At 41.0% G+C, this 13,998-nt stretch overlaps 1 protein-coding gene across 1 annotated transcript; it reads left to right on the forward strand.

Annotated features, from left to right (window-relative positions):
• The first annotated feature begins 490 nt into the window (after positions 1-490).
• LOC148082679 (Golgi reassembly-stacking protein 1-like) lies at positions 491-4,465 on the forward strand. Its single transcript, XM_087789932.1, has 9 exons — positions 491-682; positions 1,132-1,212; positions 1,714-1,917; positions 2,006-2,092; positions 2,258-2,388; positions 2,610-2,751; positions 2,811-2,919; positions 2,982-3,104; positions 3,735-4,465. Exons 1-9 carry the CDS (start codon positions 617-619, stop codon positions 3,956-3,958), a joined length of 1,167 nt encoding a protein of 388 aa, XP_087646058.1. The 5' UTR covers positions 491-616; the 3' UTR covers positions 3,959-4,465.
• Positions 4,466-13,998: the final 9,533 nt, after the last annotated feature.

A 13,998-nucleotide genomic window follows, 5' to 3' on the forward strand; every position in this document is an offset into this window, starting at 1 on the left:
GGGTTTTGTACAAACAGACACATACTGATGATACAAGAGAGTCTAAGATCAATTTTAAGAGATCCTTAGCTAACATTATTCGCCCTTTAGGTTGTGGTTTACCTAACCTACCTAACCTAACCTGTCAATAATAATATATTAATAATGATTATAATACATACTGTATATACAAACCAACTATGATATAAATAGTCCAGGAAGCCACAACAGAAAATTGATATTAATATGAACTAGTTAAGTTCATTTGTACGTTTATTATTATTATTGTTGTTCCAATGAGCATTTGTTTATGTTACTATCATAAACCTTATTATCATTACATGTTTATGTTTGTTAAGTGTTTATAGACATTGTATTCAATATTTAAAACTAGTTACAATGACCATTATAATCATGTTCTTGACATCCAGACCAAACAAGTCGAACACTGGACACGGAGCTCGATCGAGTGATCTGGGATCTTTATTTATCAGCGCTGCCTGACGTGACCTGTCAAACTGCTGCGGCTAGGCTAACCTAGCGTGAGCCAGCACTGCGGGGCCAGAGTTGAAGGGTTGATGTCCTCAAAGGTCAGACACGAGGGTCGAGCGTGAGGTCAGGGACACCGCTGGACAACATGGGTCTGGTTCAAGGCTCCTTTCTGTCCGACAGCGACGCCTCGAGCGGCTACCATGTTCACGGGGTAGGTCTCTGGCGACGAGTCGAACACGTTTGGAAAAGTATTCACTCGCTGAGTCTGAGAAGTTTATCTGCTGGACTAGATTTCACGTCATTCAACGAAAGAGTGTTTCTCTGGTTTCAATGTTTGGATCAGAGACTCGGTCAGTCCCTGTCACCTGGACGGTTCTGATGAGGTGGCACTTTTCCCGCACCGACGTCACTGCTGTCACTGCAGATCATCCTCGTCCTGAAACTGAAGAAAATAAAGTTTTAACTTTTATCTCAAGTTATAATAAACTCGGGGGAGAGTTCTGACTAAATACTTGGCAAGGCGAAGAAACTGTGTGTAATGTGTGAACCTGACACCAGAGTGCAGTAGAGAGCTGTCTAGTAGTTGAAGGAACTTTATGAGATTTTTAAGTTGTTTTTATCAAATTATTTCCACAAGTGAACTTTATTTTATTTTACCAGATACAACAGGAGTCCCCTGCGTTTAATGCTGGTCTGGAGCCCTTTTTCGACTTCATCCTGTCTATTGGAAACACTAGACTTGTAAGTACAACAATATTTTAAAATGATTGTCTTATTATATACATTTATCGTGTGCATGTATTACCAAGGTTACTGTAATGATACAATATACTTTATATATATATGTATATGTTTTTGCCAGCAGGGGTTGCCACAGCAAGGCGGTCTCCTCCACCTTAACCTACCCCCCAATGTTTATTGTGTATTTAATGTATAATTAAAAGGCTATTTCTATTTAATCCTGTTAATTATAGGTACATTTTAATTATTAAAACTTATAATCATCTTGTTTGGCATGAATATACAGTCTTCATCCCCAGCATGTGATAACACCCTATTAACTGATTATTAACAGTAACTAAGAAAGTAAGTAATTTATAACTAGTTTATATTTGTTCCCTGATAACAATGATAATTCCTCTACACTGTTTCTTTTACTTTTGATTGCCTCTGTTATTTGGTGGTGAATCTCATGTTGCCAGTCAGTGATGTGATGCTGGGTATGTTCCTCTTTTTTCTCAGAATAAGGAAAATGACTTGCTCAAAGATCTCCTTAAAGCCAACGTGGAGAAGGCTGTTAAACTTGAAGTGTACAACTCAAAGACGCAGCGTGTGCGGGAGCTGGAAGTCACTCCCAGTAACATGTGGGGCGGACAAGGGCTGCTCGGCGCCAGCGTCCGTTTCTGCAGCTTCGAAGGAGCCACTGAGAACGTGTGGCATGTTTTAGTAAGAAAACTCCATCTTTGTAGATCATTTCTAATATATTTTCTTGAGAAAATCAACAAAAATGTATTAATTATGTTTTCTGTAACAGGACGTGGAGGCAGGTTCTCCTGCTGCGATGGCTGGACTTGTTGCTTATGAAGACTTTATTGTCGGAGCTGATCAGGTGTTGCAAGACGTACGTTTCCTCATTTTAGTTTCTTATTGATAATACTTCAAAGCCCATCGTTAAATGTTAAATCAACAACAGTGTTTTGTCCAATGATTCACATCAAGAATGATAAAGTGTGCTACTTATATAAGTTACATTTTGATCAACATGAAGTGTTTTTACTTTTCACAGTCTGAAGACTTCTTTTCATTGGTGGAAGCCTCTGAGGGGAAACCGCTCAAACTGCTTGTGTACAACACTCCGTCTGATCAGTGCAGAGAGGTGATGGTGACCCCAAATGGTGCCTGGGGTGGAGAAGGGAGGTAAGATTTCTCCTCTAATACTTACCACAAAAAAGAAAATTAGTAATATATGATAGTAAGTATAAGCATTTGCCATTTAGTTTATTTATGATGCTACAATAATGTCATCCACACATTTTGCTCTCAATATTCACAAGCATTTTAATACAATAATCCCTCAAAGCAACTGTCACTCTCGTGCAAACAATCATCCAAGTGATAAATATCTGCTTGAATTCCAGCTTAGGTTGTGGCATTGGCTTCGGCTACCTGCATAGGATCCCCAGTCGCCCTCTTGAGAGCCGCCCCCCCAGTGAAGCTGTTCTTCAGTCGACAGTCGCTGATGGAAGTCAGGAAATCACCAGTGACTCTTCTGAGCTCGAGGTGAGAACTTCAGACCAGACTGTTATTTGACTTTATTCTCACAAGCACCTCGTCCTCAGCGGTCCTCGGGGAGTGGAGGCAACATGTCGAGTGGGGACGAGACATCATCTGGTCAGGTCGCAGAGACTTGTGAAGCCACCTCATCGCCTTCTCCGCCTTTGATCTCGGGTCAGTTGATGATGTCGTTCATGTTTCTGCTTCAGGTGATTTAACCCTTTTTCTCGCTGCAGATTTGTCCAGCCTCTCCGAGTCATCAGCTCCTCACTCTTCAGACACCAGTCACGACAACCAAGTGGACCAGAGCTCCTTAATCGTAAACTATGGGGACGAATCCTGTGCACAGATAAGTTTGGGTAAGTCGACTGAAAAGTTCTTAAAATAACAAATGTTTACACTAAAGTCTTAGGCAGCTCTTATTAATGCTAAATCTCAAAATTGAAATATTACCTTCTGCATCTGGGATTATAAATATGTTCCTAAATAAACATCCCAGATTATATTTGACCAAATCACGAGAATTTAAATAGTATTTTTGAAGGTTCTTGTTACTGTCAGGCCTGACATAGAGAGCTGCAAGATGACTCCACTTAAGCATTGGCACTAAACTACAATTATTATTTATTTTTTGTTATTTTTATTTGTTTGATGTGAACAGCATTGGATTCTATGTTTAAAAAGGGTTCCACCAAAACACAATATTCATGTGGGATTCCATTGTTGCAATGATTGCGTTAGACCACTAGAGTGCAGTGTTTCCACCCAAAACAGAAAAAATATATTTTGTACTGTTAGTACTCCCTCATAACACTGGTGCCTTCACAAATATTAATATACTAACCTGGACGACGATGGAAAGACTGATCTGGTCAGTGTTTTAATATCCTTTCCTGGTGAATGAACACTGTGTTTGAAGTTGGCTTTTTTAGTAATTATTTATTGTTTATTAATTTGTGTTGTTTTGTGTGTTCATTTCTGAATTCCAGATGATTCTTCCATCAACCAACAGTCTTCTGAGATGGAAGACGTGGAAGTCCAGGATTCTCAGCAAGCCTTGGTCTCCCTGCCGACCCTCCCGCCTGAAGCCGTCAGTGAAATTGAAAGTTTGGAGGTCACCACAGAGCCGGACACCAGCCCACCTGAGGCTCAGCACCCGGAGCCCTTGGACGCACCTCAGACCGGAGACCACGAGGATTTATCACTTACTTAACAGTTAAGGGAAGATGTAATGAGAATAAGCTGCTAGAAATCCTTCACGTTTGTCGCACAATTACTGCGAAATGGGGCTGAGTGGTGTCGCTGTGGGGAGTCTTTAACATTTAACTGGAATACAGAAGCCATTGATTTATTTCTGCTTGATTGCACATGCATAGACTTGAGTTGAATGTTGGGGAATGATCAATATCTTGAATGTAATTTATAACTTCTGCATATTTTAATGATTTTAAATTGAATAACAATGTGACTGTTGAGAAGAGTAAATTCATCATTTGAAGTAAGAGATTTAAAATATGATTTAAGATGAAGGTTGATTCAATTAAGGTGCCTTTTTATGAAAGTCTGTAATCACACCTTTCAAATCCACTTGCCTTTTTAAATGATTGCAATTGTTTTGATTGACAAGATGTTACACTTCTGTTACTTTTATTGTTAATTTATGATGCTGGTTTACGCTTCTAATGATTGTCAGATATTAAAAAAAGATAAGCTATTCAAATGTTTTACGTCTCCTTTACAACAAAATAAGATATTGGTACACCAAATCAAAACCCAGCACTGCTTTATACACCTATGTATACACGCTTCACTAATATTGAGAATTGAACGGCTGGCTCGTCTTAAGTTTAAAGAAAGCACGAATTTAAGACTTCCAGACTAACAGGTTCTTTCTCTGAATAAAGGAATTTCTTGTGGACGAAGTAAAAATGAGACTTGAGTCTGGAATCAGCGATAATAGCATAAATAGTGCTCTGTCCTTCATCTACTCTTCTGAGGTCAACATCCTGAGAGTTTCCTTGTGGGATGTGTTGACCAGCTTGTCCCTCCTGTGAACCTTCAGCTGTGCCAGATTATCATTGGTAGAGTAACTGAAAAAATAAGATATTATAATTCCCACTCTGATCTCAAAACAAATTGAGTACAATAAAACTAACTGAAACTCTACTTGTGTAAATATCAGCCAAGCAAGCAAGTTTATCAAGCAATGTTCCGAAGCACATAACTCCCGGCACCATCCTTAAATTAATAAACAGGCCTTATGTCCCGAGATGCCCCCCCAACATCTCATCGGATGGTTTGGCAGAGGACCAGGAGAATGCACTCGATGGAACTTTAAAAAATAATAACACCCGAATACAAAGTGTGTCGTATGTTGCATCATCAGTGAGTATAGGAATCTTTCTATTGTCAGCATGTATGTGTATAAAATAAACATGTCTTTCTCTCCATGATGCTGTGATTAACATATAGAGTGTCAGAGCAACAATGACTATGCAGCAAAAAAGAGCAGAATAATAAAGAATAAAAGAATAAACAATTCCCCAAAAACTTCTTGCATCCCAACCTTAATTTTAATGAGATTTTCCCAATCCCTTTAGTTGTAGATATGTTCTTCCGGCAGGGCATAGCTGTAGGTAGTCTTCTTCTTCGGGTGGTGGTGCGGCTGATGGTAGGGACCGAGATGTAGGTTGGGCTGTTACCACAGGCTATGGTTGTTGGGCCAGCATGAGTTCATGAGGGGGTGGAGCTCAGAGTTTTTTATTTATTGATGCGTCAATTGCTCGGACCAGCGGAATACAGCAACAGTCCAGGAACCCTATGACCATCAGGACCACCAGCAGAATAGTTGTGATCTGGATGACCACACCTTTCCAGCTTACGAACCATCTTTCCATCCAGCTAGTGAGAAAGTTGTCATCCACACCTGACATGGCTTTAACTTTAATACACATGGCTTTGAGTCCGTGTATTGCGCTTGTAATTTTACCACCAGGAGCTGTGTTGTTGGGAATTAAGTTATTGATCTTTTAATGTAGCACAAGCCCCTCCCTTTTCAGCTAACATTTGATCCAGAACAAGCCTGTTTTACTAAGTCATTAGGGAAGTGGCACTCAATCGTTCATGGACTCCTTCAGCCAATACAGTGGTGAAGTTAACAAGTAAAGAGAACTCAATCCTCCTTCCTGTCCGATTACAAAGGTAGGCCATACAAGTCCTCAAATACAACAGTTAACAAAAAATGCAGATTATTCAGAACAACCAGAAGTTTGAGCGCTCGGTCCAGTCTGTCCGAAATCCTGGTGTACACCATGTTTCATCTAGAGGAAGGATGCAAACCTCTGAGCATGTCCCTTCTTTTAAAGACCCCGGGCCCTCCTCCTACACGTGAAGTAGCTTGAATATACAATTGCGAACTTAGGATATGGTATGTTTGCAAAATCTGACTCCATTATGAACAACACATGTTACTTTCATTCTTGGTATATTTTTTTGGGGCCGGCCCTAAACACTGAATCTTCAGTCTTTCTTCGCGCTTGTTACCCTTCACCTGGGTTACTGATGATTTCTGCATTTTGACATTTTTATAGCCGAACAAGTTTCTGATCTCAACACGGAAGAAGTCATAGCCTGACAGCTTTCTCCTTAAAACATATATATCTTTTTACAGCTCAGGAAAAATCGATGCACAAAGATCTCTGTTCATTTTATCATAGGCGCACCCAAAGGTTTGTACAAAGTTGAGGCACAGATGCTATTGGCTTCAACTCTTGAACCTTTGGTTTTGGGAGTAACAAGTTTTTAAAAGATAAAAAACAAGAATGTTTTTTGATACTGAGTAAAAGGTTATATTGTCAAGGTTTACAATTGAGAACATAAAATGAGGATATATAATTTAACTTGTCACTTTGGGTGCCTGTCCAGAATTCTCGGTTCACTTTGGCTATGCTAACTGGAGACAGCATACTCCCTAAGGTGCAGGTGCCTGCCCAGTCATGTGGGAGATGATCGTAAAGCTTTGGTGTTCCACACCACCACCAGATGTGAGACCTGACCTTAGAGAGAGTTTTTCTGGAGGGAAGGTTGGTTATTATGTCAAACATTCTAACACACAAATGATCAGAAACCTTTCCTGAAGGCAATTTGACTTCATTGATCTTAAAGTTAACATGTGGAGGTGGTGAAGTTGGGAGTGAAATGTTACTTTCAGCTCTCCCTCCCACAAAACTGTATAGAAGGAGCTGTTCATGTATTTCTGATAGCAGGCGTCATTTAACTTTTTCTGCTGCTTCTCTTATCAGGGCTGCTCACAGCCAACACGCTGCAAGGATTACAGCAACTGTGAGAGAGACATACTTCGGAGACCCCTGGACTGGAAATTCCGTCTAGGCGGTCTTTGGTACATCATGTGATCAGGGAAGGGTTGTTGCTGAGGTGGAGCCACAGACGTTGGAGGGTGACTGGGAGGACCTTAGCTTCATGTTTGTCTTTCTCTTGTAATTCTCTCAATTGCATCTTCAGTACTTTGATTCGTAAGTTTTTTAACTCTTCATCACCCTGGGATTTACTCTCCAAGTAGTTACTAGATAATGGTGCGAGAGCATTAATCCAATCATAGGGATAGTGTACAGATTTACCACAGACAGGAGGGCTTGCTTCACAGAAACCAGGAGCCCATTGAAGCAAATCTGTCTAAAGAAAATATCAATATGTATTTTTATTATTTTTTAAGGATCGCGCCCATATTTCTTCTTCATACCCCATTTTGTTCAAATAGTCTTCAAGACTCATAGAACCATCATAGGCCAGTGTAGCTTTATACAAGGCTTCAGGGTTCACTTTTTGAGGGAAAACTTCTCTAATTGCTTCCCACAAGTCATCTCTGAAAAGCTCAAAGGGTGTTGCATTATTCCATCTGTTAGCTCTAGCTCTTGAAAAACTGTATTTAATTCAGTGGCTGAACAGGCCAAAGCAGATGTAACTTCCTTTCGGCAGCTTAACCAATTGAATGAGCCAAGAAGACCCTCCCTCTCTTATAGGAGGAGGAGTCTCAGCAATCATTTTGGTATAAAAAATCAAAAGTTGCAGGGTGTATGTCTTCATCTGTCATCCTTTTGTTAGTCTCAGACTCTCTGGCGCTAGCTTCAAGTCTGACTGCTTGTTTAATGTAAAGCTCAGACATGGCTTTTCTTATTTGTCTCAGGGAAATCTCCCCACCCTTTTCTCCTCATTATCACTCTCAAACCTCATTATCACTCTCAAACACCTTCAAAACGTCTAGTATGTCAGCACCAAATATCAGCACATCACTGTACAATGCATTCTCATCTTTTTTAAACCACTTGCTTTTTCCTTCCAATTTCTCAGTCTTCCTTGTTTTGATCATTCTCACAAATCCTTCCCATTCACTCACAGCCGGAGCCTTCCTTTCCGCTGATTCTGGCAACACTCCATATTACACACCTTTTTCCGTTAAGCGCTGTTCCACATCACAGTCACGTCTTTACCGGGAAGTCTAGCCTCATTTCACTTCCACACCGTTAAACACAATTCTCCTCCAGAACCTGGGGGAGATGTCACCCATATTTTCGAAGGTTTTTCATCCTTAGCTTTTTCTCTTTTAACCTTTATATACTTGTTTTTATTTTTATATTTCTCCCGAAATCCAACTCAGACCTGATCCAACACTCTTTATTTGTCTGTTACTGAATTCAACTTCTGAGCAGCCCAACTGCACTATATTATTCAAGTTCAACCGTTGAACGTTCAGCGATCCTGATCGCTCTTAAAACCTTAATAATGTTGTAACAGAGATTCAATATTATATTTCCCTTATGCTAAAAAAATATCCAGTACCTCAGAGAAGCCACAAAATGTTTAAGAATTGCAAATGTGCAGAACTTTGTTAAATATAAAACAGGCTTCTGCTTCCTTTTAATTGAGGCGCCTCTTCTGTGTGGTCTGCCCTCGGTCCAAGGACGGGAGCTGGGAGCTTTCACCAATTATTAAAAAACAAGATATTATAGACTTAAAAACTGATGAAGAAATCTCAAAGAGAGGAGGAGCAGTTGTGCAGCTGAGGAAACTTGTGTTGTTGACGTTCTCCTGAGCTTTTGTTGTTTCTTTGTTTCTAATTTCCCAAAGGTGTGTGTGTGAAGTTGCCTGCACAGGATGTGTCTGTGAGATATTCTTGTTTTGACAAAGATTTATAAGGATATTAATAGCCTTTCCTTTTCCCTGATCAGAGTATTCCTTCTTATTCAAACTTTATTTTCTTTTTACTTTATTATTCAGTGACATTTTTCTCAAAATTATTTTAACGACGAATAATTGAGACATGCGAGTTCATGAAATCTATGAAGAGAAGAAAAGAAATCTCGTGCTTTTCCAAGAAGCATTCCCACTATTAGCCAGTAGAGGGCAACAAACACCAGCCTAGATTTCACTTGAGCGTGAAAGACGCCCCCCGATTTATTTGATCGTATTCTCGTGGATTTTGTCAATGGATCGATGTGTTTCTGAGCCCCTACAACATGTCACCTCTTTCTGGTCGAGCCTGAAGGTAGCGGGACATTTTGAGCGACATCTTTGCGTGCCATGACGTATTTCTGCTCGTTTAATATTTTAAATGTAATAATTTAACGTGAGCTCATAAGAGTTTTTATAACACGTGATCGGAGGGGGAAATCACCACTCAGATCATTTGAGGTCGTAGACATCAAATAAAATAAAATTGGGGACGTGAATTTGAGTTTAAAGGTTGAAAACTGCAGCAGAAAAGGGGAATATGCCTCAATAATTTACCAGGGCACTCCTCGCTGGAGGGGGGAGGGGCGAGGAAAGAAAAAGCCTGGGTGGTGGGAGGCGAGAAAGAAAGAGAGCAAAGAGGCAGATTTGTCTTCATCCCTGGAGGAAGACTGCTTTTTTTTCTGCGACACCTGGGAGCGTGAAGCCAGGATTAAGTTGAGAAGTGGCAGCAAGTGCATGAAATAAAACGCTCAAACTTCCCTGACTATCATCAGCCACGTGTGTGTTGACCCCTTCACATGTTTCAGCTTCATTTCCCTCCGTTTTCCCCTCGGCCAATAGGTGATTGTCGAGCGCTCGACCTCTGGATGAACGCTTGCCTTTGTGGACCAGCATTTTCATCTCAACCGTTGGACTCTTTCAAGGGACCGTGTGACGCAGATGAGCCCACTTGTCAGCTCCGCTTTATCTCAAGCAGGCCGGGCTCAGAGGCATCAGCCCGTCGCTGCAGCGTGACAAATCGAGAATTAGAGTCTCCTCAGCGAGAACGACGGGAAGACGTTTGAGGAGAGGTTTAGAAGCGGTCGTTGGTGTAGATTACCTCCCTCTCCAATTTTCTGGCCCCCACAGCGAGTCCAACTCCACACATGCCAGGGTGGGATTTTTCTGCGAGCAGCTGGGGTTGTGCGGAATAATCTGTGTGGATGTTCATCCATTACAGACCTCGGATGTTTATTCTGTCTTATATTCACTGATGCAAGAGAACTATGGCTCTGGGTGTCACACGCTGCTCTCATTACCAGCCCCTGTTTCTGTAAACAACTGCAGATTTCTGTGCTTTTCTAAACAAAATTGGTGCTCAGGTAACAAGCGTTTGTGGTGTAGCTGCAGTCGTACCTATTTATAGAAATCATATTAATCCCTGTCTTCCTTTTCTTGTATAAACTTTCTGATTCTTTTTACGTTTGAGGAGATACAATCAAATAAAAGTAACTTCCTGTTGACGGTCAGAAGATGGTTAGCTGGGATCTTTTGTCTTTTGATGACTGTCCAACTCTCACTGTTAGTACTCAGGCGTATAAGACCCTAATCTGAGACCATGGTTCTCAGTCAAGTGCGGAATGCTCGGATGTAAATACATGGGTGGGGAGAAACATCGTAATACATCAGGCTCAGCTGGAAGGCAGAGCGTATTGATTAGTTTACGACTCCCACTCCCACCTTCCGTCATGACTTATTTACCAAAAGAACAGGACTGCGGAGGTGGCTTGGACATCTTGTTATTTTAAGATTGATGCCATTTACTTTCTTTTAATCGTCGAGGACAAGCCACCTTTCATTAGTTATTTACTAGCACATTGATTTACAACCACATAACGGAGAAGATACACACGTAGGACTTATTTCAGGATTGAATTATTTCTGAACTATCATGTTTTCTCCTCATAAAATGTCTTCACTTTGAGGACAATGATATAAAGTATATTGCTGTTGTTACTATGTTACTAAATGGCTAATATCCAACACTTGATGGGTTTTTTTTTAAACAGACCTGATTCTAACAGTTTCCCTGTCTACCATGCCAGGTGTTCTGGGGTGAGCTTAGCATCAACCAAGACTAAACTGTGTGGGGTACTTGCCTGCTTGAGACCATGGCTCCAACAAGCGCTTGTCATCTGCTGTCTGTGACGTAGCTTCAAGAAGTAGTGTGTTTGTCAGAACAAACATGCAACGTTATGGGGTCAGGGTCATAAATAAATTTTATGTAAAATGATGTTGTTTTTTTTGTTAATTCAAGGGCATTATTTGTTTGAATATGTGGGACGTTCTAGATGTTCTATGTTAAAATAAATTGTAGATTTAAAGTTGCAAAGACAGTTTTGATGCTTAAAAATGTAAAATATCTATCTAAAACTATACTGCATGCAAAAGATGATAGTCTCCTTGTGTGGTGTTTGTGTCCAAGAAGGAGTCGCATAAGACGCACACTGGAGTTGCTTGTTTTGATGACGTCACACAACGACAATTCAACCCTTCATTGCCACATACACATAAGAAATTGTAATTTTCCTTTTGATTTTTAAATAGTTTTAATGTCAAATGTCAGATTTCTTCCGCTCGACTTGTCCTGCATCAGCAGCTGGCACCTTCTTTTTTAACCACCGTGAGCAGATGTTCACTATGGGTGTGTAGAATAACAACAAAAATCAAAATAGCACATGCAGCACAAAACCTTTATTATTTTCGCTGCTGTGGAGTCAAACGCTGCTGTATAATTGGATGGTTCTGATGGCGACTAACATGACAGTATCTAGTATATCACATGTACCTCACCACTGCGATAGATTTTTACTATAATACTTGAGTTGCTCAAGAGCTCCCCGTCAGTATAAAGCAGAACAGAGTGTGGGTGGAGAGACGAGGCTTCCAGAACAAAACAGAAGCAGTAGTCAAAGAAGTGCATCGTGAGAGCAGGTAAGTGTCGACATTATATCAGACTTTTGTGTGTTTCTGAAAGCTCTTGTCCGTCGTCCGAGCAGCTGTGGTGGATCTGCACTGTGGTCCTGATGAGAGAAGACAAACACAAAGCAGCTACCACTGAGGCGGGTGGTGAGGGTGCCCTGCTTTCTTTCCACTTCTAATTGGTGTCCAGAAGGGGAGGTGAGGCTCCTTCAAGACAGAACACATGCTGCTCTGTTAAGATGCTCTTCAAATCTGCAGGACAAATGGAAGATAAGCCTTTATTTTCTCAACAGGCCATTATCTAATCACGCCGCCCCCGGGCGGTTACATCATTCCTTTTTTTATGGTTCAATAAAATCAATAAGCCATGTTCAAAATATGACTTAAGAACGTTTCCTTCAGATCATTTTTGAAGAAAATGATGAAGCAAACACACGTGGAAGTGTTTGGCTGCCCTTTTCAGTTCCATCCCAAGCACAAATGTCAGGATACCACAGTGGTCCAGCAGCTACTGTCACACCCCAAATCCTCCCTTCTGCCATGTGGCCCAGCTCTTGGCTGTGGCGAGAGGCAGCAGATGAGAGAAGGGTTTGACTTCCCTCCCGCAGGGTCCATGAGTGGATGTAGGAAGACGACTCTGTAGGCTCCCTGCTGTTCCTCTGTGTCTGTGACATATTTACTGTGACATTGCCACCAACACAGAGGCTCCGTTTTTGACCCGATAGGGAGCTGTCTCCGAAGGTTAGCCTCACTTTTGGCCTAGCATCACCTCCCCGAGCAGTTCTTGGACAGCCTTGCCCCTATCCACTCATCCTATACAAACATACATGCCGGCCAGGACGGCGTGTAAATAAGCTAACGTGCTGTACTGTAATACTGGGTCTTTCTTCCTGTTTATGAAACGTGTGATGATTGTAAAGAGTTTGATGTTGTTGATGATTGACAGAACATCATTACAGCAACTGGTGTTGATTCCACAGAATATATCGAAAGACTTCAAGTACTTAATGTGAAAGTTTATCTTTTTTTTTATAAAATTCCAACTTCACTCATTTTCTACCCACGCTCATGATGATACTTCCGGTTTATACGGCTTGTGATTCTTTAAACATCTGCCACTAACAAGCTTAAAATATATATATATATAGTATATATATACCTATTGTAATCATACCCCATTTGATTGGCAGATACACTAAAACTGCGGCCAGAAAGGTATGAGGAGAACCACTGAGACAGTCCCACTTCGTCCCTCAGTCTTCTCAGCAGGATCTGGTGATCAACTCTGTCAAAGGCTGAGGACAGATCCAAGAGAACCAGAACAGTGAATTTACCAGAGTCTCATCATGATGTCACTGGACACTTTCAGTAAGGCTGTCTCCGTAGAGTGATGTTTACGGAAGCCAGACTGAATCTTCTCATGGATGTCGCTCTGATCCAGGAACAAAGAAAGCTGCTCAGACACCACCTTCTCCAAGATCTTGGACAAGAAATGGAGCTTAGAAATAGGCCTTAAATTACTGAGGTTAGTTGGGTCTAAGTCAGGCCAATTCTTTTCACCCAGACTTCAAAACAAGATGGACATCCCAGACGAACAGTTTGGAGGTGTATGGATGTTTTTAAGCATCTTTTTGGAAGAAGTTTGTCCCTGGTCGCTCAGTCGCTACATTAAAATAGACTTGCATTTTTACCTTTAACTCTAAAAGGAACAGATTACTCTGAAAATAATCCCAACCCTTAGTCGAAATGAGGGTGAGTAGAAAATTAGTGAAGATTCAACTATCACTTTAAGACTTCATTGATTCAAAGTTTTTACATCGAACCCATCAAGGCCATTACCTCAGGGCTCCCACAGGTAAATGAAGAATTCATATAAGGAAGTGTTTGTAGATGGATAGATTCACTCAGTCAGTCATTGTGGAAGACCTTCACGGTTTGGTGCCCTCTTCAGGGGTGCAGATCACCTCTGAAACTGATACCTATGGGAGGCCACTGTGGAGAACATGGTTTCAAATCCCAAATCGCATTGGAAAAAGTTTGAAA

Source organism: Callionymus lyra, chromosome 4 (genome assembly GCF_982586985.1).
Source record: "Callionymus lyra chromosome 4, fCalLyr1.hap1.1, whole genome shotgun sequence".
NCBI lineage: Eukaryota > Metazoa > Chordata > Actinopteri > Syngnathiformes > Callionymidae > Callionymus > Callionymus lyra.

What these genes read in the sequence shown, in the direction of transcription:
- LOC148082679 (XM_087789932.1), top strand. Translation starts at nt 617, where the DNA reads ATGGGTCTGGTTCAAGGCTCCTTTCTGTCCGACAGCGACGCCTCGAGC. An exon ending in GCGGCTACCATGTTCACGGG is followed by an intron (nt 683 to 1,131) that starts GTAGGTCTCTGG and finishes TTATTTTACCAG; the next exon opens with ATACAACAGGAGTCCCCTGC. An exon ending in CTGTGCACAGATAAGTTTGG is followed by an intron (nt 3,105 to 3,734) that starts GTAAGTCGACTG and finishes TCTGAATTCCAG; the next exon opens with ATGATTCTTCCATCAACCAA.